The sequence below is a fragment of the Medicago sativa genome, chromosome 4 (assembly GCF_051527215.1).
Source record: "Medicago sativa cultivar Bolivia chromosome 4, Bolivia_mono, whole genome shotgun sequence".
NCBI lineage: Eukaryota > Viridiplantae > Streptophyta > Magnoliopsida > Fabales > Fabaceae > Medicago > Medicago sativa.
In genome coordinates this window covers 70,453,172-70,477,392 of record NC_140752.1, presented here as the reverse complement: position 1 = coordinate 70,477,392, position 24,221 = coordinate 70,453,172, and the positions used below count along the sequence as shown (strand labels likewise).

Sequence of the window (24,221 nt, the reverse complement as noted above, 5' to 3'; positions counted from 1 at the left end):
TTGGAGAAAGCAATTTTCTTATCTTATAGTGTGGAGCGACTCATAAGATTTTGATTGTCATGATTTCTAACAACTTTAACTATGAGACTATCCTATATTAGTTCAACGTATCTGAAAGCTTATGATGATGAGGTGACATGTGCAAATCAACCATATCTGACGCAAATGAAATAGAAATGTTGATTGATTTGCAAACTTTAACAAACTAAGGATCATTTGAATTTTCTTGTATTGGAAACTTCTCTGCGGGCTTCAAAAGCTCCTCATCCTCTTTATTGTGTAACTTTATCACCTATATCCCTCTCATCTTTTCTCTCTACCCTTTCATTTCCCCCTCATTCGCATTCTTTCATGTCTTTATAACCTTTAACGTCAAGGTTATGCTCTCCTCAATTTTTCCTATCTCTCCTCCTCCTTTTTTTCCCCTTCTTTCTACCACCTCTCTTTCTCTCTCCATATCTCTCTATTGCACGACTAATGATAGTACAACAGTAGAATTTAATTACAAAAAATATATATTATTTTACGAACTTGATGATTACAATTTTTTTTAGCTTAAAAGTCTGTTTAAAATTTTTTTTTTTAGCTGAAAAGTCTGTTTAAAAATTTCTAAATAGTTCATAGATTCACATCAAGAGAAAAATAAACCCATGATATCAAGTGTCACTTGAACAATGGATGATGCTCCTCAAGGACCAAATACCATTTTACATGTTTTTCGAGATTGTGATGTAGTCAAGGAGCTACAGAAGAGTTTTCTTATTATGAAATATGATGATTAAAACTTTTTCTTTATCCTTGATTTATCACGATAAGCGAGCTTTAATCATTAGAGGAATGCTCCTGATAATCACAATAAGTGAGCTCTAATCTTTAGAGGAATGCTCCCAGCAATAGTCAGTGCCACTTTCCTATTTTTTTTGGGACAACGAAGATTATTCTTTGTTTTTAGACAAATTTCATACAGTATTTAGAAGTACCTTCAATTAGTTCACCACTCACCGCCATTTATTCGTTCATCCCTTATTTTATTGAAAGAAATGCACATTAGATCACTTTGAATTAGAGACTTTTTATAGAACTCCGCCTCTGAAAATAAAAAATTTATTCATTTATACCTATTTTTAATTTTTCATATTCTAAAAAAAAAATCTAAAAAGAACTGCATTAGCTTATTTGATTTTTAACATTTTTATGTGGTGCGTGTGTATATATTATTATTTGATAATTTTTATAATTTATAATTTTGTTTTTTTGTTTATTTTTAAAAGCAAAACTCCACAACTTCTCAAATGTGAGAGATTCTGATTGTTGTTTATATCAAACATATATCAGATTGTATAATCTGACCCATGTTCATATTATAAAATTCAAAAAACAGAAATATTTTGAGAAATAAGCCGTAGGACGCATGAAAAGAACATATAGTAAACGAAATAAAAGTTTAATTAGGATATAAAGGTCAGGTGGAATCCCCGTGAGCTTAATTCATTTGGTAGGGATATTGCATTTTATATGCATGAGCTGAGGTTTGAACCCGAATACTCCACTTCTCCACAATTAAATTGTGTGAGCTCTAGCCATTAGGCTACTTGACGAAGAAAAAAAAGGTTAAGTGGATACACAGGTACCTAAGTCTAAATCCAATATCCAAATTAAATGTTTGATCGAGTTTGACCCTGACCAAATACGGATAAATATCGGTTTGGATTGGTTTGGGTGATTGGGTTCGCGGGTCGACCCACACCGGTGTACATCCTAAACAAACCTACAATGCAGGAGGGGGCAAGTGGAACATAACACAACATTGTTTTTTACTGGTCACTCGATTTCTTTCATTCGCAACATAACACAAACACATAGAGAGCTTCGTTGTTCTATTATCTGAAAACCTTAAACGCTTGTCTCGCACATTCTTTCGCTTATTTTATGGCCTAACTCTCACCTCGCTCTCTCTTCCCAATCATCCTATCCAATCACCAACAGGTCTTCTTTCTTTCATCGATTTCTCCAATTAATCCTTTTTTTCTCTTCCATTTTTCTTCCTATTATGTATGATTATTACTATTTTTTTTTTTTTTAACATTCTGAGTTGTTTTGTGTTGGAGCTTCAACAAGTGGATCTTTATGTTTTTGTTTTTTTGTGAATTGATATTTTACTCCAGGCGTTATTCCCTATTTGTTCATATAATTAGCATTGAGGATTCATCTCATTGTTTTCTTAATCTTGCTGTGGTAAAAATAGAATTTTTAATGCTTAAACTACAATTTTAGTGGGTATTTTCCTTTTTGTTTGTTTTGTTTTTGTTCATGTTTTACTACCTTGATTTGCATGTGAGTTCATTATCATCACAATATCGGTTTGTTCTAATTCCCCTACGTAGTAGACGGTGTTGTAGCGCTGCCACAAACGCTATTTGACGACATTTTGCACTGTATAACAAATTGCGGAAATTTGTTCAGATTCCACTATGCTATAAGCGCTATAGCGCCTCTATGGCTGCTATTTAACAACATGGTTATGTATATCTATCTGAGGCTACATGTGTGAATTGATTACCCGCATTCTAAGTTGGTGTTTGATTAGTAGAACTATCGAGTACTCAACTCGGTGTTTTATCACTATGAATTATCTCTAATGGATGTGATTCTTGTGCAGCACAGTTAAAGTTAGAGAAAGGCAATAATAAATTTCAATGTACTTGAGGAGAATACAGTGCCGAGATCGGAGATGGGCTTTGTTGTTGCAACCATCAAAATACTTTTTTAGACCAAAGTTATCTGATCATTCTTTGTTACCGAAGACCACCGTCAAAGAATATTCTTCATATGACGGTATTATCAGAAGAGATGTTTTAGGTTCAGATTCATCTAGTCATATTTTGTCTAGACATAGTTTTACTGGTCTGAACAAAAGACCTAGTTTTTGTCTTAGGAGTAGTCAGATACGCAATTTTAGTTCTGAAAGCGATGGAAGTGGTGCAAGTGAGAATAAACAAGTACATGTTAACGATGGAGCTAATTTTGATAAGGGGAAGAATCAGCTAGATAAGTCTGGTCAATATGTTAAATGCACCAATTCGCATGCCCGGCTTGGAGAATTGGATCAAGAGGAATGGCTTAATAATGAGAAGCTTGCTGTAGAAAGTAAAAAGAAAGAATCCCAATTTTTGACGAAAAAAGATAGGTTTAAAAATGAGTTTTTGAGAAGAATTGTTCCATGGGAGAAAATAAACATTTCATGGGATACATTTCCTTATCACATCCAGTAATTACTTCACATCCCTATTCATTACTCTTTTCTTAATTTTAAGGGTTTCTCTTATCTAAAATCTTCATTACCATTTGTAGTGAGCATACGAAAAATCTTCTGACAGAATGTGCTGCTTCCCATTTGAGACATAACAAGTTTGCTTCGTCTTATGGCATTCACCTTGCATCTTCAGGTGGAAGAATTTTGCTTCAGAGTATTCCCGGTCTGTAATTTATTCCACTAATTTTAACTCTTTTTTTGTTTACTTTGGATGCTATTTTTGGATGCTATTTCACCAGAATCTATGACTTACAAGTTTATTCTAATTTTTGTCTTGAGTCTTGATGTTTTTGTTGTCTTTCTATCTTCAGGCACCGAGCTCTATCGCGAGAGAGTAGTTAGAGCTCTTGCACAAGATTTACAAGTTCCGTTGTTGGTGCTTGACAACAGCGTACTTGCTCCTTATGTAAGTTTCTGAAGAATTTGAAGTCATTCCATGGTTTCGTATTATAACAGTGCAGGTGCTAGAAAGCAAAGAGAAGTTATATCATCTGAATTTTAATGCAGGATATTGATGATGATCAATCTTCAGACTCCGAGTCTGATGATGATAATGCAGAATCTGGGGAAGAGGGTGCTCTAGAGTCGGAGAATGAGGATGATAATGATGCTAGTAATGAAGAAGAGTGGAGCAGCGCTGAAGCGAAGTCAGATGCTAGTGATAATGAAGATGACGCTGTAGCATCTGCTGAAGCTGCCCTTAAGAAAGTTAAAGATGCTGTTAAGAAACTCATCCCTTACAATGTTGAAGAATTGGAGAAGGTATATACAGTTATCTTTTTGTAAGTATTTTATTTTATTTTTTGATTTTGTATCCGTGGTAAGATGAAGTATCTTGTTATGGTAGCCTTGGAAGCTTTTTGTGCATAGAATTAAACTTGAGATAATAGAATAAATGGATGCTAAAAAAAGTGGTATTCTGATGCTAATATGTTCATGCATATTTATTTGCTAGTTTTTAAAATTCACTCAAAGAATAATTATAGTTTTACACTTTTTTTATTATTAGCAGAGGTTAATAACTTCTATTTCTATATGAACATATTCAATTTATATGATAGATAGACAATTTATAGAACATAAACTTTCATTTTATCGAGGGCTTTATGATAGATGGTTTGAGATCTCACCTCGTACCCCTTAATCTTTTGGCAGATGGTCACTGGTGGAGATACTAGAGATGATAGTGCTGAGTCATCAAATTCTGATGATGCCAAGTCTTCTGATAAATCTGGATCTAAGCTAAGAAAAGGTAACATGTTCACCCAAGTTGAACTTTGATCATACATATAAGCTTGCCGTATGTGATTTTCTACCTGCAACCTATTTACTTTCATTTTCCCATTTGTATCCACATTCACATGATTGTCTACATTACTGCTTTGTTAAAAAATTTTAGGTGCCCGCGTGAAGTATATTGGGCCTTCAATAGAATTTTCAGATGCTGATGATAGGTAATAAAACATTTCTTCCTTCTTTCTTCTACTACTATGATAGGAGATGCTTACTTTGTGGCCCATTGTTTCCTACAAATTACCTTTTTTATGTGTTGAGACTTTCTTTTGATTTATTGAAGAAATCACATCTTATATTTTTCTGATTGAAGTGTGGATGAACTTGCTTCCATATTATTCTCTTGCTGTCATGTGGCAGTATGGCTAATATCGGTAAATAATTGCGGTAGACTTTTTTTAAGTAAACGGATGGACAATTTGATGATGGTGAGACCAACAAAAGCAGTAGAAAATGAATGGAATCAATGCTTCATTTTTCAATTCAAATAAAATTAATAAACCTATTAGAGTGAAATGATAATAATGCACCGAGGAATATTAAATATCTTCCTCAGTAGAGAAGCCAAAAGAAAACAAATAGCCCAAGAAGCACAGAGTAGATGTGTTGACTATTTGAGTATTAAAAGATAGAGTTTCTTTGAAACAGTACAGAGCCAGCCAGAGCATCATAGAAACGATGTATGCACAAATGGATTTCATAAAATATGCAGTGACACCAGTAAAGAGACCCATTATTAATGCAGGCATTGTGCACTAGAGAACTACATAAATGATACATAGGAAGTGTTATAGACTATACTTTTAAAGATTCTCGATGACTTATTGGGATTTAATTTTGTGGGACTCAAACCTCCATAATAGATGGGATTCTTAATTCTGTAATTTTTGTTGTGTCATAGCAGCAGCAACATATGTGTTTGTAGTGAGGGTAATTATAGAGGAGTCGGCGGTGATTGTTGAAAGTCCAACATTAACTAAAGAATGAAGATATGGCTATCACTTATAACTTATAAGGCTTGGGCAGTCCTCACCTACCAAGTTGGTGAGTTAGGCTCCAAGCCAAAATTTTGAAATAGTATCAGAGGCTATCCTAGACATTTTATTGGGCCAAGATCTCTATTACTCTACCCACATTAGTCCATGCTCCAGTTTCCAGTTCTGGGCGTGAGGGTGTTTGTTGATTTCCATGTTATTCCTACCGCATTGGTCCGAATTTCAGATGTCTAATCTTGGGCGTGAATGGGTGTGTTGAAAATCCCACGTTGGTTTTGTGGGGTTGAGTTTGGTCCCAAGCCCAAATGTTTAGAGCGACATTGTTCGATGGTGGTAGATTTGACTTGTATGAATCCCAAATCTATGTTATTTTTCTTTTTACGTTCTGTGAAATGTCAATTCTTTAATAGTAAGAGTTTCAAAGGAATTTGTGTTCTTACTCTTTTTATATACTGATACTGTTTTAGGTTTTTTAGGAACATATATCTTGTGTTTCTCTATTACGAGCTCGCGATGTGGCGTAGTCTTTCCCCTCTCCTTTCACCTTGTGGCGGATTTTATTAATTTTTTTAGAACTTTTTGATGGAATTATAAATGCCAGTGTTGTCGTTGACGAAAGGTTTAAAAACCGCCATATGAACACGCCTTTGTGACCTATGGCGCCGACATGGCGGCATCCTTTCACAAACTGCCTATGGTAGTTTTTCAGAAATTCGCCACCCCATTGTGCCATGGCTCCATTTGACAATACTGATATATGCCAATAATTGGCGAATGATTTCATTTATGTCATAGTTTTGCTTTATAAAAAGGTTTTGTTTTTACTTGATTACAATAAGTTCTAGGATAACCTGCTTAAGTGTGTTTGGTGCAAGTACTCAGGTAGTGGGCACAAGTCATGTAATTCTGAACTTATGAACAGTAGTAGTTTTAGTAACTGTCTTGGGACTTGGTACCTAAGTAGCTATGTAAAATCCATGTTCCTTCCAAAAGACTTGATTCGAAGCCTTTGTTACGAGACTCTGAGTTAAACATGAAATGTAATATTGCTTATAGAAAAGGTACTACTCCCTCTGTCCCACAGTATATAATTTGCCCCATTTTATATTTCATTTTACAATATCAATGAATCACCAATGTTTCTTTTTCTACTATACCCCTTTCCTATACTATTAATGAAGGATAATGTTAGAATCGAAAAATCAAATTCTAATATTTATTATTAGGATTTCAATTTACGGTTAGTATTTATTATATTTATTCTATATGCTATTATAAATAGAGGTAAGTGTAGTTTGACTTAAACATACAAAATCATAAATTCAACATGGTGTCGGAGCAGGATTTGATCATGTGACTATTGGAGTTCATTAAAGCTTCTGCTGGCGACAAGTTGCCGCCGGCAGCCAAAAACCTAAGTTTCCTTCAAGTTTCCATACTTTTCTAGTGCTTCTGCATCTCTTTCCCGTGAGCCTCCAAACATGTTATTTGTTTTCGATGATTATTTTTTCGGCTATTCGTTTTCGAGCAACACATCTCTTCTTTGGTGGACCTTCTCCGGCGTGTATCATCAATCACCATTGATACCACCGTGATATTAACGCTGTTACCAGTCCAGCCACCTGAACGATACCGTCGTTGGAGCGCCGCTCCTTGGGGAATTTTCCAGCAAGCTATTTTCCGATTGGTTCTTGACCTTTGTGTCATCCTTCCGGCGTAATATTTCACAATTTCTCCTTCCGTTATTCACTCTCAGCTGGTCCACATTTCTGTCTTGCTTCCATCATGTTATGCGCATTCACTGTGCTTCATCCGGTGCTTCTCTTTTCCATTGTTGGGTTTCTCTCTGCATCCAGCTGTGATTTAACCAGGTGAGACACATTCCTGAACGCCACCATAACCACCTTAGGAATCCTCCAATGAGCACAACTGTCTTTGCTACAATTACCTTTGGCCCCGCTATAATTTTTCAAGCTACAGCCCTGCCTTTTCTATTTCCTCACATTACTTCCCACCCGTTATAACAAGCTGAAAGCTTAGTAAGCTTTAGCGAGTGTTAGAATCAAATAATCAATTCCTAATAATTATTATTAGGAATTCAATTTATTGTTAGGCTTAGAATTAGCAAGTCCTATCAATTACTACTATATATTGTGTTTATTCTATATGCAATTTTCACAATCAATAAGAATACAAATTCTGATTTTCTCTCTTTCTAACAGTGTCCGATTTTGACACATAATCATAAATTTAACAGATAATTTTGTAACTCATAATTTCTTTTTCCGATACAAAATTAACTACTTTTCTTAATTCGTGTGCGAAGTTCTTAAGTGACATATATTTTGGGATGGATGGAGTATAATACAATTTTGAGCAGGCTCTCAGTTATTTTGAGCACTGAAGGCGTGGTTCTAGAAACCTGCCTTGACTGTTTCTTGTAAAACCAACACAACGCATCATCCCCATAGGACTTTAAGTTAGCAATCACCTGACATTGGCATATATACTTTTATCACAGGATTGCACTGGGGAAGATACCGACATCTGATGGTCCAACTAGTGCTTATATTATTATACCTGAAAGGTGGGTTTTTAAGCTTTTTTTCCTGTGTAAAAATTAAACTGTTAAGTGCCTCTCCCGCCTTTTGGCATTTTCCTAAAATCGCTTTTATTTTAAATATTTAAACTGATTTTTTTTGTGCCGACCAAAGCCTAACCCGAAAAAGAAAGCAATTCAACCCATCAAGGAATTTTATAGTCATATGAGTATGTTTGAAGTCGGTGTTTAAATTGCAAATTGTTGGAAATCTGAGTTAGTTATTGGTTGTATTGGGATCAGGGTTTGAGTTTTGAGCAGTTACTCCTTGTATTTTTCATTTATCATATTTAATTACCTCTGTTATGTCCATGTTCCAGTCCATAGTTCGCCATAGGTTGAACCGTGATTAACTCTTAACTATTTCTCCTCTCCCTCTTGTCTATTTGTGCACCTTGTTACAACACAATTTAACATTCGGCTAACAGCAGCTGGTCATTTGAGTGCAATGTTAACTTAAATGCCGACAAAGACAATCTGTTTTAGGTTTCTGCTTCTATTTTGGGTGTGTGAAAGGTTTCTTTGTTTTTCCCTTGTGATCTGATACTTACCAAATAGTTATTTTGTCGGGTTGTCTACTTGTGATCTGATACTTACCTAATATATCTCATCTTATTTCCTTATTTAACTGCTTTGAGGAATTTATTACCTAAGAGTTTTTTGTTGGGTTGTCTACTTGTGATCTGATACTTACCTAATATATATCATCTTATTTCCTTATTTAACTGCTTTGGGGAATTTACGTTAGTTCCTTAATGAAGTGATTGGGCATGGAATCATAACAATTGTGGAAGAGTAGATTATGAATTAGTTACATTTTCTATTTCTATTAACATTTGTGTGATAGTTTGGTTATTCATGTTGTAGATTTTATTAGGGCAGAAGGCATAATCAATGGCTTGCATTTTGACTTGTATCTCTGACTGTGCATTTTTGTAAATCTACATTCTTGTTATTCATTCTTAATAAAATTCCAGACGACCAAACGTCTTGCCTTAAATATATTGTAGCATTGTCTTCTATTTGCATGTTACAAATTTGTAATATTCATAAGTTGTGATTTTATATGTTGCTGCTTTGCTCATCTTGTATGTTTTTTCTGCATGTATTTGTGTTTCCCTTTTCTGGTCATTGGTTTTATATCTGATACTAGGGTGGAGTACTAATTGATAGTAAGATGTATAAGATTAGTTTTTTGTCTATCTTATGCCACATTTAAAATTATGGTGTGACTTTCCTTTAATATCACCCTCAAATTATTTTATATTAATATAAACAACATATTGCATGCAAATGAGAATTTATAAGTCTCTGAGATGCTTATAGCTTGCAGGTATTGCTTTTTTTTTTTTTTTGGCAATTAACCAACTGTATATATATATTGCAGGGAAATAAGTTTATCTAACGGTCAGAAAGGAGAGATATATGAGGTTAATGGAGACCGAGTTGCTGTCATCTGGGATGTTAATGAAGAGAAGGCTAATGAAAGCGAGGTGGAAAACCTTAACAACGGTCGTGCAAAACCATCAGTTTATTGGATAAATGGTACATTTTCCTGATTCAAAATATTGAAGAACTTCAATCTTAGTAACTTTTAAGTCAACTTCCTTGTACTTTCTATGTGTAGTTGATTGTCGGGAAATACTTTTATGTTTTCAAATTTTATTTTGAACAATTTAACTAATCTGCATCTGTTGGCTCTTAAAGTGGCAATGGAGTTTGACATTTTTCCCAAGCGTATTTTTTATTTTTATATTTAGAAAGTAATGTTTTTTAGCCTAATTGAACTGAGTGAGTTATCTTGATCTCTGTTAAATACACGCTGCTATGTGTTTGATGGTTAAGTTATTATAATTTATAAACTTATTAATTATTATCAGAGGTTGAATTAGTACTTTCTGTCCTAGGACATAGATGCAGTTTCTTGAGTTTTATACCCTTGCTGCAGCTACTCTGATACAAGTATTTGAACTTTACTCCTCCCTTAGGGATAGTAAATTATGTTAGTTCTCCTGACTAAGCAAACTAAGAATTTTTTACTTTTCAAACAGTTAAGGACATAGAGAATGATCTTGATGCTCAATCACATGATTGCTACATAGCAGTGGAGGCTTTGTGTGAGGTATAGTGCTCTGTTAATTTTGGAATCTCATAATAAATGAATCAAAATCTTGTTTTAATGATAGGTGACACATGTCTATTGCTTTTTCAGGTTTTGAATTCCAAAAGACCTCTTATAGTGTATTTTCCGGATAGTTCACAGTGGTTGCATAAATCAGTTCCTAAGTCAAACCGAAATGAGTTTTTTCACAAGGTTGAGGAGATGTTTGACCGATTATATGGCCCTGTAGTATTGATTTGTGGGCAAAACAAAGTTCATTCAGGATCAAAGGAGAAGGAGAAGTTTGTAAGCTTTAATTGTCATTTATCTTCATGAAGTATTATATTCTTAATGTCTGACTCAAATGTATTGATTTCATTTAGCGAATAATATCATTTTAACTTTCTTCCTATATGCAATGCTTGACAGACAATGATACTTCCAAATTTTGGACGTGTTGCTAAGCTGGTAATGCTTTCTATCTTTCTACAAATTTATGCATTTCCTTAAATATTGTATGGTTAAATGTTTTTAGGTTCAAATTATGCTGATGTTGAATCACTATTATTCTTAACTATAGGCTATAGCATTTTGATAACTGTAACTACGTAGAATTTATTCATTATTGGAATTGATGTCAGCTTTTTCCGTCCTGGAAATGTACCTTTTTCCCTTTCTAATAGCAATAATTCTTTGTTTACTTTAAGAAAACTTAACGTCAACAATCAATCAATATGAGTAAATGCTTTGTAGAGTAACTAATGATATTGATTGTTAATTTGAGAATTTCATTTCTTTAATGTCTTAAATTGCTATCATGTTCCCATGCATTTGACGTTCCTTTGCTTAATTTGTTTTCAAATCTGGTTATTCTATTTATGAACTGTTATTTCTTTTACAACCATTTTTTACTGTCAATTTTATGCTGCCCAAGTGCAATTATAAGAGAAACTATTAGGAAAGATTTAGAGGTTAATGAGTTTGATCCAAATATGGGTTTTGATAAAAAACTATGGCATAATTTGATCAATGTAGCTGACCCCACTTAGTGGGATAAGGTTTGGTTGTTGTTGTAAGTGTAATTATAATTTGTCCTATTGCGTGTCTCTGCTTTATCAACTGTTGAACTGAATATGACTAAGAAATCAGTGGTCAATAAAATAATAACTGCAGCATTATGAAAATCGCCATTTTTTTTCTTGGGTTCTTATTATTTAATCCATTTTCATATTTGTTTACAGCCTCTTTCTTTGAAGCATCTGACTGATGGATTCAAAGGGGGAAAGACATCAGAAGAGGATGATATTAACAAGCTCTTCTCTAATGTTTTGAGTGTACATCCACCAAAGGTAATTGTTTTGTATTTTGCATCTTCATAAGGTAATCATATTTTTCTCTATACTACTATGAAGTACCAATACTTAGAGAGTTCCAACACATCTCAAAAACCAATATCAAACATTTTAAGTTTAAGGATTTCAGGGCACCATCTCCATCACTACTGTACAAACAATAACATTAAATGGCTATAGCCTATATACACGTATCATGGAAGAAATTTGTATTTATCAAGACAAGTCAGACATATATTTGTAAACTAACATACTAGAAGAAGATTTGGACTATGTACATCTGTATGTATATATTTCTGAAAATAGTGCAGCATTTTTGTAATTAGAAGTAACAATCGTAAATGAACATTGAAAATAGAAGCATTTTCACAAATTAAACTGGCACTTACAATTCTTTATGTAATTAAAACGGAAATCATATATTGGTTTAGCTGTTGATTGTCTTTGTATCTCCTCTAAGGTTGTAGACTGAGGATTATCAGGCTTTTGACCTTATGTACAATTTGATATGTATGACTCTAATAGTTGTTTATGTCATGGTTTCGTCTGATATTCTTTATGATACATTACAGGAGGAGAATTTACAGACAGTATTCAAAAAACAACTCGAGGAAGACAGGAAAATTGTGATATCACGTAGTAATTTGAATGAACTACGAAAGGTAATTCTCAGTAAAACTATGCACATGTAGTGTTAAATATATTTTTGTCTCAAAACTGTCATACTTTGATGATTTTTCTTGTTCAATCCATCCCCCCTCCCAAATATATATGTCAAGTATGTTGACCTCGGAGTATGTTTTCTATGAATGCATTTCACACCATCAATATTAAGCATATATAGCTGGATTTTCATGTCGCAGGTTCTTGAAGAACATCAGCTATCGTGCACAGACCTCTTGCATGTGAATACCGATGGCATCGTTATAACTAAGCAAAGTAAGAGATTTTAGTTAATTTCAAAACTGTTTCACTTGTTATCTTGTATTGTATGCTATAGTCTTTTCTTCCTCATTGATTGTACGAGTACCTTCTAACATAAAGTGGTTGAGCTGGAACATTGGAAGGAGTATGAGGGAGGTTTAGGGTTCAAACCCTGGCCACAACATAACACTCTAACAACTAACATTTTCCTCTAAAAAAAGTTCCCTAAGGGGGGAACTGTTGAGGAATTACAAAAATCGGAAGTACTTATGTGAAGTACAACATTATTTAGTACATTGGGAATCTGTAAAGCTTTATTCTATACGTAATACTTCATACTTTCCTATCTTTGACTAGTTCCCTGTATAGGCATCATTAATAATTGCCATGATCGAACTTCATGTGTTTGCATGTCATGATTTTTGTCATTCAATTTTGTTTTCAGAAGCTGAGAAACTGGTAGGCTGGGCAAAAAATCATTACTTATCATCATGCCTGCTTCCTTCTATCAAAGGAGAAAGATTGTGCATACCTCGCGAAAGGTATACGGGTAAATCCTATCATTCTATTGTATATATTTATTCAGGCAGAATTATAACTCATTTATTTGTTCTTTCCCTTGTGTGAAGTCTTGAAATTGCAATCTCAAGGATGAAAGGCATGGAAACTATGTCACGGAAATCTTCTCAGAACCTCAAGGCATGTGGTTTATTTTACTGTTACTTATAAATTATAAGTGATCATAAGCTCAGCCTTTTTTATCTTACGTTGTTTTTGATCATACAAAATATGGTTACAGAACCTTGCGAAGGATGAATTTGAGAGCAATTTCGTTTCCGCCGTTGTAGCTCCTGGTGAAATTGGGGTGAAGTTTGATGACATAGGCGCTCTTGAAGATGTTAAGAAGGCACTTCAGGAACTTGTTATTCTTCCAATGAGAAGACCTGAGCTTTTCTCTCATGGAAACTTGTTGCGGGTAATGGTCCTTGTTTCTTGTATGCATTCTGATTCTAACAAAATCAGTTTTGTTATCTTTTGTTGTGTATAATAAATTTGAGGAAACTTTTCAGCCCTGCAAAGGAATCTTACTTTTTGGTCCTCCTGGAACTGGGAAAACCCTTCTGGCGAAGGCACTTGCAACAGAAGCTGGTGCAAATTTTATCAGTGTAACTGGTTCAACCCTTACTTCAAAGGTAATTTCGATTATAGCATGTCTGCCTTTTTCAGTTGATACTTTTATTGCAATTAAAATTAGGCCGTTGGTCCAAGCAAGGATTAGGCTGTAGCGGATCTGTCAAGTTATTACTTTTTCCTCGTAATATTCTTCTTTATTTTACCTAGTACTGGAAGCCGTGAAAGATGTGGATATGGAAAGTGAGAGATTGATAACATTGCTGAAATGTGCTCTAAATGAAATTGACAATTTTTTTTTGGCTCGCTGGTAGAGTCAAATGGCATCAATTGATCCATACCCAACTCCACCTAGTAAGATGATTTTTAAGGAAAAATAAAACACATAAGTGGCTCAAAATTGCAGAGTCTGATTTCTTTGCATGTTAGTAATAGAAACTCTTTTCAAGCAACAATGTACTCAAGCATCAGTGAAAAGCTAAAAACACAATCTAGTTCAATAACAAATGTAAGGAAATGAGGAACCTTTGAAAGCTTCACATTCCTTTCTAACCAAATACACCGGAGAACTGCTTAAAACAGTAACTTTAAATCGTAGCTTCTTTTTTCTTGCCAAATATTTTTAGGATACGATGAGAAACAGCTTAGCTGTAAGGGCACCTTCATAAGATCTTAGCTTCCTAACTATGCAAAAAACATGTTGGTTCTGTTTCTAAAGTAGACCTTAATATTTACATGATTAAGTACTACTATCCTATGAAAGATTTGACCATAGGGGAAATTTTAGACTTCCAAGTGGGATTAGTCAACGAGGAACAACTAATGTATATGAGAATGTTGGAGCATAGACGATTAAGAAGACACTCTAAGAGAATGTAAAGATGGGGTAAACTTGAGTGAAAAGCAAATGGGCTTACAATTAACTAGTTTTGTCTATTATCAAGTTCCTTTGCTTTTTTTTTCATGAATTTTGATAATGAATTGTTCCAGTAGTTTAAAGGCGCACGAGTTTCTTCTGTATCATGTGATATCTGTTAAGAAATGTATTAGGTTTAAATTATGATACGTTGAGTAAATAGCTCTATCATTAGGTTTGTTGGTTTTTATCCCTACAATCAAGGAATTTAGCTGTAGATTTGATTGCAATCACTTGGTTATAAATAACAAGGCTGAGAGTAATTTCTCTCAAGCAATTCTAATCATCTCATTTAACAATATCTTTATTTTTTGTTTCTTTGCTGATACAGTGGTTTGGAGATGCTGAGAAACTAACGAAAGCGCTTTTCTCATTTGCCAGCAAGCTTGCACCTGTCATTATATTTGTTGATGAAGTGAGTGTGTGAATGCATACCTTCTCTCATCTCTGATTTTGCTTTTATAAGCATGCAATGGCTTTCTAGAAATAGACTGTACTTTTTCTGGTACATTAAATTTTGCAGCGTTTTCAATCTCTTCTGATATTGATGTTTTTGTTCATTATTTTGATTTGATAATGCAACAGAAAGAAATGCAATTCAAGAAGTTCAATAATAATTTAACGTGGAACTTTAAAAGACTAATCATGTCAGTTCAAGCGATTAATTGAATTAGAAAGAGAAAAAAGTTTTTCACACAGAATATATAGCACTTATCTTTAGCATTGTATGTGAACTGAGAAAAAAAAATCAAATCCAATTCTATCATCCAATCGGCTTGTTTCTAAATTAAATTCAATGCAATCCAATCTAAAAGTCGCTTTTTAAAAAATAAACTATTACGTGCCAAAAAATAGTTTCTACTTTCCAGAGATGGACCCTCAAATGTGGAAAAAAAAATCTGAAGTTTACTGGCAATCTTCCTTCTTTTGTTTATCTACGCTTTATCAGTTTATCTAACTCTATCACGAATTAGAAAATTGATTTCTGACTAGAATCTATATCGTAGGTAGACAGTTTGCTTGGGGCTCGAGGTGGTGCTCATGAGCATGAGGCCACTAGAAGAATGAGGAATGAGTTCATGGCAGCGTGGGATGGATTGAGGTCAAAAGAAAATCAAAGAATTCTCATTCTTGGTGCAACAAACCGTCCATTTGACCTTGATGATGCTGTTATTCGTCGTTTACCCAGAAGGTAAACTGTAAGATTCCTTCTAGAAATATTGGCTGAAGGGTTATAACTTATGAGTTATGATCATTATCTTCTGGTGTCACTTCTGCAATTATTTGTGAAAACATGAAATAATATTTTTTTTCTTTCAAATTGACGAAGTCCTTAATTCTACTTAAGAAATTGGGGGTGTTATGAATCAAATTGTTGAATTTGAAGGATTTAACTGTACTCAGAAAAAAAAGTTATATATAATGTAATGTGACTGATATCTTGCATATTATTATTATTACAAAAGGCAACATGTACCATAAGTAAATAAGAAAGCGAAGCATGATAAATGAGATTACAGTGACCATTATATGGATAATTTATGTTAACCAAAATTACTATAATGATATGTTCAGTGTTTCCTATTACTCTTTGTGAAGCATAAGCTTAATAAGATTTACTCTTGTTACAATTTATAAATTAAGAAACTATTGTTTAGAAAACTAGAATATTTTTATAAATATTATATTATTAGAAATAAAATATTTCTTCACCTGGGGATTGCCAGGCATCTGATGCCACTCCAGATTTCCTACCAACAACTCTTGGCAACTCCGAGTGACACTCTCTAAAGCTTAATTTATTCTGATAGAGGCCCATGGATAGATTTATACATATGTATTTATTTGAAAAATTGTTAATAGCTTTTACAGCCAAGGGAAAAAATTCAATAAATATATTGATGTACTGTTAATATTGTCAAATAGTTTACTTAAATTTCAAGTTTACATTTACATTTGGGAGGTATGTGACAAATGCAAGTACACCTTTGCTAACTGAGCTCGTATTTCTCTAGGATATATGTTGATTTACCAGACGTGGAGAATCGAATGAAGATTCTAAGAATATTTCTTGCAAAAGAAAATCTGAATCATGATTTTCAGTACGACAAACTTGCTAGCTTGACTGAAGGATACTCTGGCAGTGATTTGAAGGTAAACATTGTCATGTGCATCTGATAGAAACCCTTATATTTTAGGCACTCCATTAATTTGCCTCTCAACCCTCAGATTCCTCACATGACGAACATAATGCGGAATATTTTCATGCGTTTCTTTTGCTGCAATACATAATATTCTCTGGTTATCCGTCTCCAGTCATATATCTCATGCTGCTTTGTGCTTATATTTGGCAGAACCTCTGTGTCGCTGCAGCATATAGACCTGTTCAAGAGCTCTTAGAAGAAGAAAAGAAGGTACGTGGACTATAAAATTGTTCGCACTGAATTTGATAAACATGCAGCCAATACACAAAACTTGCTTCGGATTTCTTGTCAAGATTTTTGTCTTTCACCTTATCTTCTTTCCACCCGGCACTGCCATGTATGTTGGTACTTCAATTGAATTTGTTTGCCTGCTAACAAACATGATACTATTTTTTTGGCTTACACAGAGAGACAATGATACTACAACTTCGGTATTAAGGCCCCTTAATTTGGATGATTTCGTGCAAGCAAAATCCAAGGTATAAATATATATATATATATATATATATATATATATATATATATATATATATATATATATATATATATATATTTGTAACATTTGAATTGTTATGTTCCTATTCTTAGTAGTCCAAATGTGAAATAACTGGCTCGTCATATATGTAGGTGGGTCCATCTGTTGCCTATGATGCAACAAGCATGAATGAGTTAAGGAAGTGGAATGAAATGTATGGTGAAGGCGGTAGTAGAACAAAATCACCATTCGGATTTGGGGACCGATCTTGAAGGAAGGGTTCATTAGTAACTTACTACCAAATTTACACAAGTCACAAATTTACACAAGTCAACATGGCAAAGGAGCTCTAGATAGATTTTCACTTTACACTTTTAAATGGCCTCTGCATTTCCCTCTGCATTTCACAGCTTCTGCCAAATTATTATTTGGTATCCTTGTTGGTGTAGTTTTTGGTATAAGCAATGTATTCCCCTAATTTATTCATATGGTTCAAGGTGTACTTTCATTCTGTTTTTGCACGGAAATGTTGAGTAGTACAAGTAACAATATATTTGTAATGAAATGTAGGTAGCCTCTAATTTTGTGTAGGAATATATGTTAACAATAGGGGTAATTACCCCAACTATTTTTTCTATGTTGGCAATGTTTAATAATTAAATATTTTTATATGGTGTTCTGCCGTATATGTTTCTGTCTTGCGTTGTGTGTTATTAAAATAAAGGCTCGTAATGAAACATAGTATATGAAATTAAGATTGTATTGATTAACATTTTTGGTTTCACAGCAGGCAAAAATCTGTTTTTTTTTTCCTCTTTGCGTAAACAGATAGTGCTTTTGGTTTTACGCGCCTAAAAGAATGTATATGGTGAAGAGTATGCAATTCTGTTAAACTCCAATTAGTTTGAAAAATCTATGATTGCAACTTAAGAATCATATTATATCCATACGTTGCCTTCTAAGGAAATAGTAACCTTTATAATCTGATCAGAAACAAGCTGAAATCAGGTCTTCCAAAAAGAAGGTTCATTGAGAGTTTGAGCCCCTTGAACGAGTGTGGTATCCGGTAAGTACCACCTGCAGACTTGGACTTGGGGTTTTGAGAAATATTTCGTCTTTAGGAGCACCACTCAAAACTCACCAATTGCTTGCAATTCCATTTGAACCTTAGGATTGAGCTCTTTATAGTTAACAACTAATGTAAAATTGTAACTTTGGTTATCAGGAACAAACTCATCGTGAGATTAAGTAGAATTGATCACCACAATTTTCTTATCATGTTCAAAATTTTCCAAAGCAGAAACGATATCAGGAACTACCAACTTCTTAGTTGCATGGTTAGTCTCCTTAGGTGATTCATGAGCTTTAGGGGTTGTAACCTTTCAAATTTCTCGGTCGTCAATCACAATGTCAGTGACCTGGTTCTGCTTCTGAAGATCAGCATCCTTTTCTTGGGGACCTCCTACTGGCTCAAAGTTTGTTGATCATCAACATGAATAGACTGCAACTCCCCATTCTTCTTATGTACGTCTCCCTGATCAATAGTATTGGGAATAAAATCTTCATTATTAATAATGTCCACAAAGGGAAAATTATTTTTCTCTATATCCATGTGAATCAATGCTATTATTGCCGAATCTCAGGTATATCAACCTTAACATGAGTGTCGTCGTCCTTCGCCATGTTGACATCTTCACTCACCTTGTTCTTATCTGAGTCAACTATCACATGGTAACCTCCACTGCTGATTCAGGTTTATTAATATTAAGGTTGTTGCCTTTTGTTTCTAAATGGCACTCACCACTTTTTTGAAACTAAGCTGTTGAGATTTTCTCTATAACTGGAGATGACTTACCACCAAGATCATGAGAAATTACCTCATCAGTGGCATTTTTCAGAACATGTGATACAAGATTAATTTGAAACCAATTAATTTGAAAAACCAGAGGCTTGTTTTGCAAGGAATCACATTCAATGTGCAAATGAGGTTTCTTCTGGCAAGCCTTGAGTTGATACGAGGCTTCTTACCTTTATCTTCTTGCACTAGTTCCTTAGGCTTCTCAATAGATTGTTTAGGTTGCAAGGGTTTCTTGACATCTTTAACCTCCTCATTTAAGATAGGAAGGGAATAATCTTAACTTAAATGTATCTTCTTACCTTTAAGTGAGGGTTGGTCTTAGATCTGGAAAACATTCTCCTTCTCCTAAAAGTCCTTTCTATTTTAGAATCAAAATGAAACTCAAGTGATGATTCAAGTCACCCTTCCTAAGCAATCACAAAATTATTAGTAACTAACACAAACAAAAACAACTTAACTATTTAGAAAAACTTTAAAAAATTTAACACCTTGCAATCTCCTACGTTGATTATATATGCGTCATTTAATATTCCACTAGTATTCACACCATTTAATAACTAACTATTTAGAATCTTCTCAGGTTTAGTTGTCAAACATGAAATTATATTCCTTCAAAAAAAACATGAAATTATATTGTTTTAAGACGTCGATTTACTTCCTCTAGATGATAAGTTATAAATTGATTATATATGCGTCATTTGAGATACTATTTTTATACATATATATGTCCTTCATTCCCTGTACATACCTTGATTTACTATGCTATGAATTATTGTTTACAATTTACATGATTATCAATTGTCAGGAGCGGTTTCGGTTTGAGAGATTATTTACTATGTATACATATACGTAGCCATTATGAGATTCATAATTTAATGAAGCTAATTAATAAACGTTTTAATTTTAATTCGTTGGCTATGAAGATATTTATTTGTATCTTGGTGCTACTTTGTATTCCAAGAGTACACAGGTGTACATATGGGTTGTTACGTGAAGAAATACTATTATATTAGTTACACTAATATACTATAATTTTATAGAGATAATTGTTATAATGAAAATATCTTCTCAAAAAAATTGTTATAATAAAAAATATTTCTACAATTTTTAAATGTGTTTGAGATGAACTATGTGTTTCATATGGATGAGTACACACTCCACAGTTACTTAAGCTATGTGCTTTCGTATAGAGGAGAGTCCTGTACTCCACATGAGATGAGTTTTGTGCTTCATATGGATGTGTCTTATACCCCATAGTTACTTGCCTGGATGAGCATATAGATGAGTCTTGTACCCCATAATTACTTACCCTGATGAGATAAGTGCTCCATATGAATGAGTCCTGTACCCCATATTAGATGAGCTGATGCTCCACATAACAATGATATTTTGATTGATTTATTTGTATTAATTATGTATATTTTAAAGACTATTTTAGAAAGAAAGCGGATGCTATGATAGATTTTTATGGTTATTGTGCCGACTGAGAACAATACTCGTTTTCAAACCTGTGTGTATTATTTGCTGGGATTTTGTATCTTATTAGAGTGTTGTTTTCAGATTTAGAGACCGAGGCAGAAGACGTTGGGAGCTGAGGAGTTCGACACCTTACGAGTTCCTTATTTATTTTAGATTAGGTTAGTGGATTGGAAATAAGTAGACACACTGTCTACCTCGTACTCTTATCTTCGAATTAGTTATTAAATGTCCAATTTTCAAAATTTTATTCCTTTAAGATTTTCCAATTGGATGGAACTACTCATGGATTTTATTAGTCTATTTGTGGACAAGTATTATTATGATCATCATCATTGTTGTTGTTCTTTTATTATTATTATTATTATTATTATTATTATTATTATTATTATTATTATTATTATTATTATTATTATTATTATTATTATTATTATTGCTGCTGCTGCTACGTTTTAGTTTTTATTTTATTCCATTATCAAGAGACTTTATATTCATTGGCTTAAATTCTAATTTTTTTTTATAAACCCTTAAAATTAGACGTTACAAGGTTCAGAACTACTAAGCTTGCCATGCAACATTCGAAAGTTCAGATAAATCATACAAATTGAAAGTAAAATTTAAATTTTGAATATTTGATAAATCATACATAATTGATTTTTTTAACCAAAAAAATGCACAATTGACTTTACTCATTTTTATGTATTAAATATGTATATTGCATAACAATCACCAACCATCAACCAAATACAAGCATATAGATCATAAAGAACATCATCAACGAACTACATGCATGAATTTTGAATACATTATTTATAATTCTTCATGTATTAAATATGCATCTTAAAGTCATACATTTCATATGATAATGAATATTATATATGTAAATTAAAAATACAAATAATCGTAAATTCTAACCTTTATCACATTTATGTATTATGTGTCTATTATCTACCAAATAACTAATTTTTTTATGAATAATCTTATAAAATTTTGCACCGTTCAATTTTTTTTATGAATTATAATACTTGTCGTTACTATTTTAAAAACAAATATAAATTATCTTTTTATCTCTTATTTCTCTTTATATGTTCTTTTATATTTTCCTCTTTTTGTTTATTACATCTTTATATGATTAGTGATATATACACAAAATAGTCTCATATTTAATTCTCATACTTTCATGAGTTATCAATGTTAATAATGTATCTATCTCTTATACAATTATTGACTAATCATTATCGATTATTTCTAATAATATACACATTAATATATACATAAAATATTCTAATAGCCTAATTGTTTACTATGTAGGGTTTTAAGAAATGATTTATGTGCAACATCAATATTTTGAATGATAAGTATATATTAATCAGAAAAGTGAAATGAATAAATGAAGCACGAAAATAAAAGTGCCAAAAGCACCGAAGACAATACATAAAAAAATTGAAGGAAAGCTACATAAACTAAGCGATTTAAATACAATTTAATGCTTTCTCTTACAATATAAACTATTCTTACAACAGTTTTATCTCATTTCGTATTAAACAATTCTACACTAAGATTCAAAATACATCGAAATTAATATTGAAAATAATCAAACATAAGACGTTAAGAGGAGCATCCTCTAAGATCTCAAATAAATAATTTTAGAGCAACTCAAATGGATTAATATCAATAAATTAGCAATTTAATTTTTTAATACTTTTACCATAAATAATCTCGTTTGAGTTATTATAATTTTATATTAATAAGTCGACATAATTTTGTAAAACAAACCATTTACAATTTATTAGAAAAAAGAAAGTAAAACAAAATAAAAAAGTGAATGAAAATATTCATGAGATTGTTAACCGTGTTGGAGATCGGATATGGGAGGCCACACATAAATAAGCAACATCGACACAGTTAATCACCCATCCATAGATTTATGATTTTCATGTATGCCGTGACAAGTTCCCTCCATTCACATTTTTTTTGGGGAAAATTAATGAATAACTAATAACGTAAAAATCGCTTAAAAACAAAAGAATTAGTAAATAAATTAGCATCCCAAAAGCAACGTCGCGGAAATCAACAACAAAGTAGTCTTGACCAAAAAGTCCATTGTGAAGTAACGTCGGATACCCGATGGGGACGAAGTGCGGTGTGGAGAAGACCGAAGTCCAGACGACGATTCATAGAGTATTGGTAGTGGAATAGATGTTTCAGAGCAAGGGTGAATTGCGGTGTGGAGGAGACTGGAGTCCAGACGGCGATTAACAGAGTATTGGTAGTGGAATAGATGTTTCGGAGCAGGGTGGGGATGTAACAGATTCAATATCCCGTTTCAGAGAATTGAGGGAGAGATTAAAGTCGATTATCGACTCTGATCGAGCGAAGAATGAAGAAGCATTGTGACGAGACAATGACAGTGAAGAGAAAGCGAACGTTTCATATTCAAATTCTATCAAATCAACAACACAGTAGATTAATTTCACAATAATTCCAATGTAATTAGTAAATAATAGGTTAGTGAAGTTTACTTGAAACTAATTCTTTCTTGATCTGTCCCTTAGATCCTAAAAGCTTCTTCAAATTATTGAATGCGAAGACTATTGTCTCCATTAAGGATTGAATTTTGTGATGATTTTGTTATAAACATATAAAAAATATATCAGAACATTGCACAAAAAGAAAATGAGAATCAGAAGAAAAGGTTTGAAGAAAAAATAGAGAAAAAACCAACCTCATCAACAACGTTGTTTGCCATTCTTGCGATTGAAGATTGAAGTGAGTGCGATGTGCGATTGAACTGAGTGCAATGTGCGATTGAAGTGAGTGCGAGCGCAACATAAAGAAGTTGATAGCACGGAAGAGTCTAAACAGTTATGTTGAGAATTAGATGAGAAAGTTCGTACCCACAAGGATTGTCGAGGTGTCACTTTCAACATCTTTCTAACCAGAAAACTCTTTTTGCATAAAAATAATAATTTAGAATTTCAATTATAAAAGTAAAATTCAATATTAAACAAAAACTATAAAGTTGGTTTTAGATCTTAGTGGTAAAAGAGTGGCTAAGGACACGACTTGGTTAAAATAGATATTTGCACAACTTCTTGGAGATCAAATGGTCAACAATGTTTTCAACTCTACCATCTTAGTTAACTCAGGGATACTACTTTCCCAAGATTCACAACTACTAAGCTAACCATGCAACATTTGAAAGTTAAGATAAATCATACATAATTGATTTTTTAACCAAAAAAATACACAACTGATTTTCCTCATTTTATGTATTAAATATGTATATTAGAGTCAAGCATAACAATCACTAAAAACACCATCAACCAAATACAAGCATATAGATCATAAAGAACATCATCAACCAACTACATACATGAATTTTGAATACATTATTTATAATCCTTCATGTATTAAATATGAATCTTAAAGTCATACATGTCATATGATAAAGAATGTTATATATGTCAATTAAAAATACAAATAATTGTAAATTCTAACCTTTATCACATTTATGTATTATGTGTTTATTATCTACAAAATAACTAATTTTTTTATGAATAATCTTATAAAATTTTGCACCG

The 24,221-nt window shown here is 32.9% G+C and overlaps 1 protein-coding gene across 4 annotated transcripts; it reads left to right on the top strand.

Moving 5' to 3' along the window:
- The first annotated feature begins 1,798 nt into the window (after window positions 1-1,798).
- On the top strand, window positions 1,799-17,989 carry LOC146931382 (P-loop containing nucleoside triphosphate hydrolases superfamily protein). Of its 4 annotated transcripts, none has more exons than XM_085702885.1 (25): window positions 1,799-1,986; window positions 2,665-3,268; window positions 3,352-3,476; window positions 3,625-3,719; window positions 3,821-4,075; window positions 4,469-4,565; window positions 4,713-4,767; window positions 8,123-8,188; window positions 9,588-9,745; window positions 10,252-10,322; window positions 10,413-10,607; window positions 10,731-10,769; window positions 11,543-11,650; window positions 12,226-12,315; window positions 12,517-12,592; window positions 13,023-13,119; window positions 13,207-13,276; window positions 13,377-13,553; window positions 13,648-13,770; window positions 14,956-15,039; window positions 15,632-15,816; window positions 16,640-16,778; window positions 16,979-17,038; window positions 17,236-17,307; window positions 17,456-17,989. In XM_085702885.1, the coding sequence occupies exons 2-25, from the start codon at window positions 2,697-2,699 to the stop codon at window positions 17,573-17,575; spliced, it is 3,129 nt and encodes a 1,042-aa protein (XP_085559011.1). In that variant the 5' UTR covers window positions 1,799-1,986; window positions 2,665-2,696; the 3' UTR covers window positions 17,576-17,989. The 4 variants fall into 4 exon arrangements, with proteins under 4 accessions (XP_085559011.1, XP_085559012.1, XP_085559013.1 ...); XM_085702886.1 differs by having other exon boundaries at window positions 2,660-3,268; XM_085702887.1 differs by lacking the exon at window positions 8,123-8,188.
- The last annotated feature ends 6,232 nt before the right edge of the window (window positions 17,990-24,221 follow it).

Coding starts and splice junctions, on each gene's coding strand:
- LOC146931382 (XM_085702885.1), top strand. CDS start 2,697: ATGTACTTGAGGAGAATACAGTGCCGAGATCGGAGATGGGCTTTGTTG. Junction 3,720..3,820: donor ACAGCGTACTTGCTCCTTAT/GTAAGTTTCTGA, acceptor ATTTTAATGCAG/GATATTGATGATGATCAATC. Junction 16,779..16,978: donor ACTCTGGCAGTGATTTGAAG/GTAAACATTGTC, acceptor TATATTTGGCAG/AACCTCTGTGTCGCTGCAGC.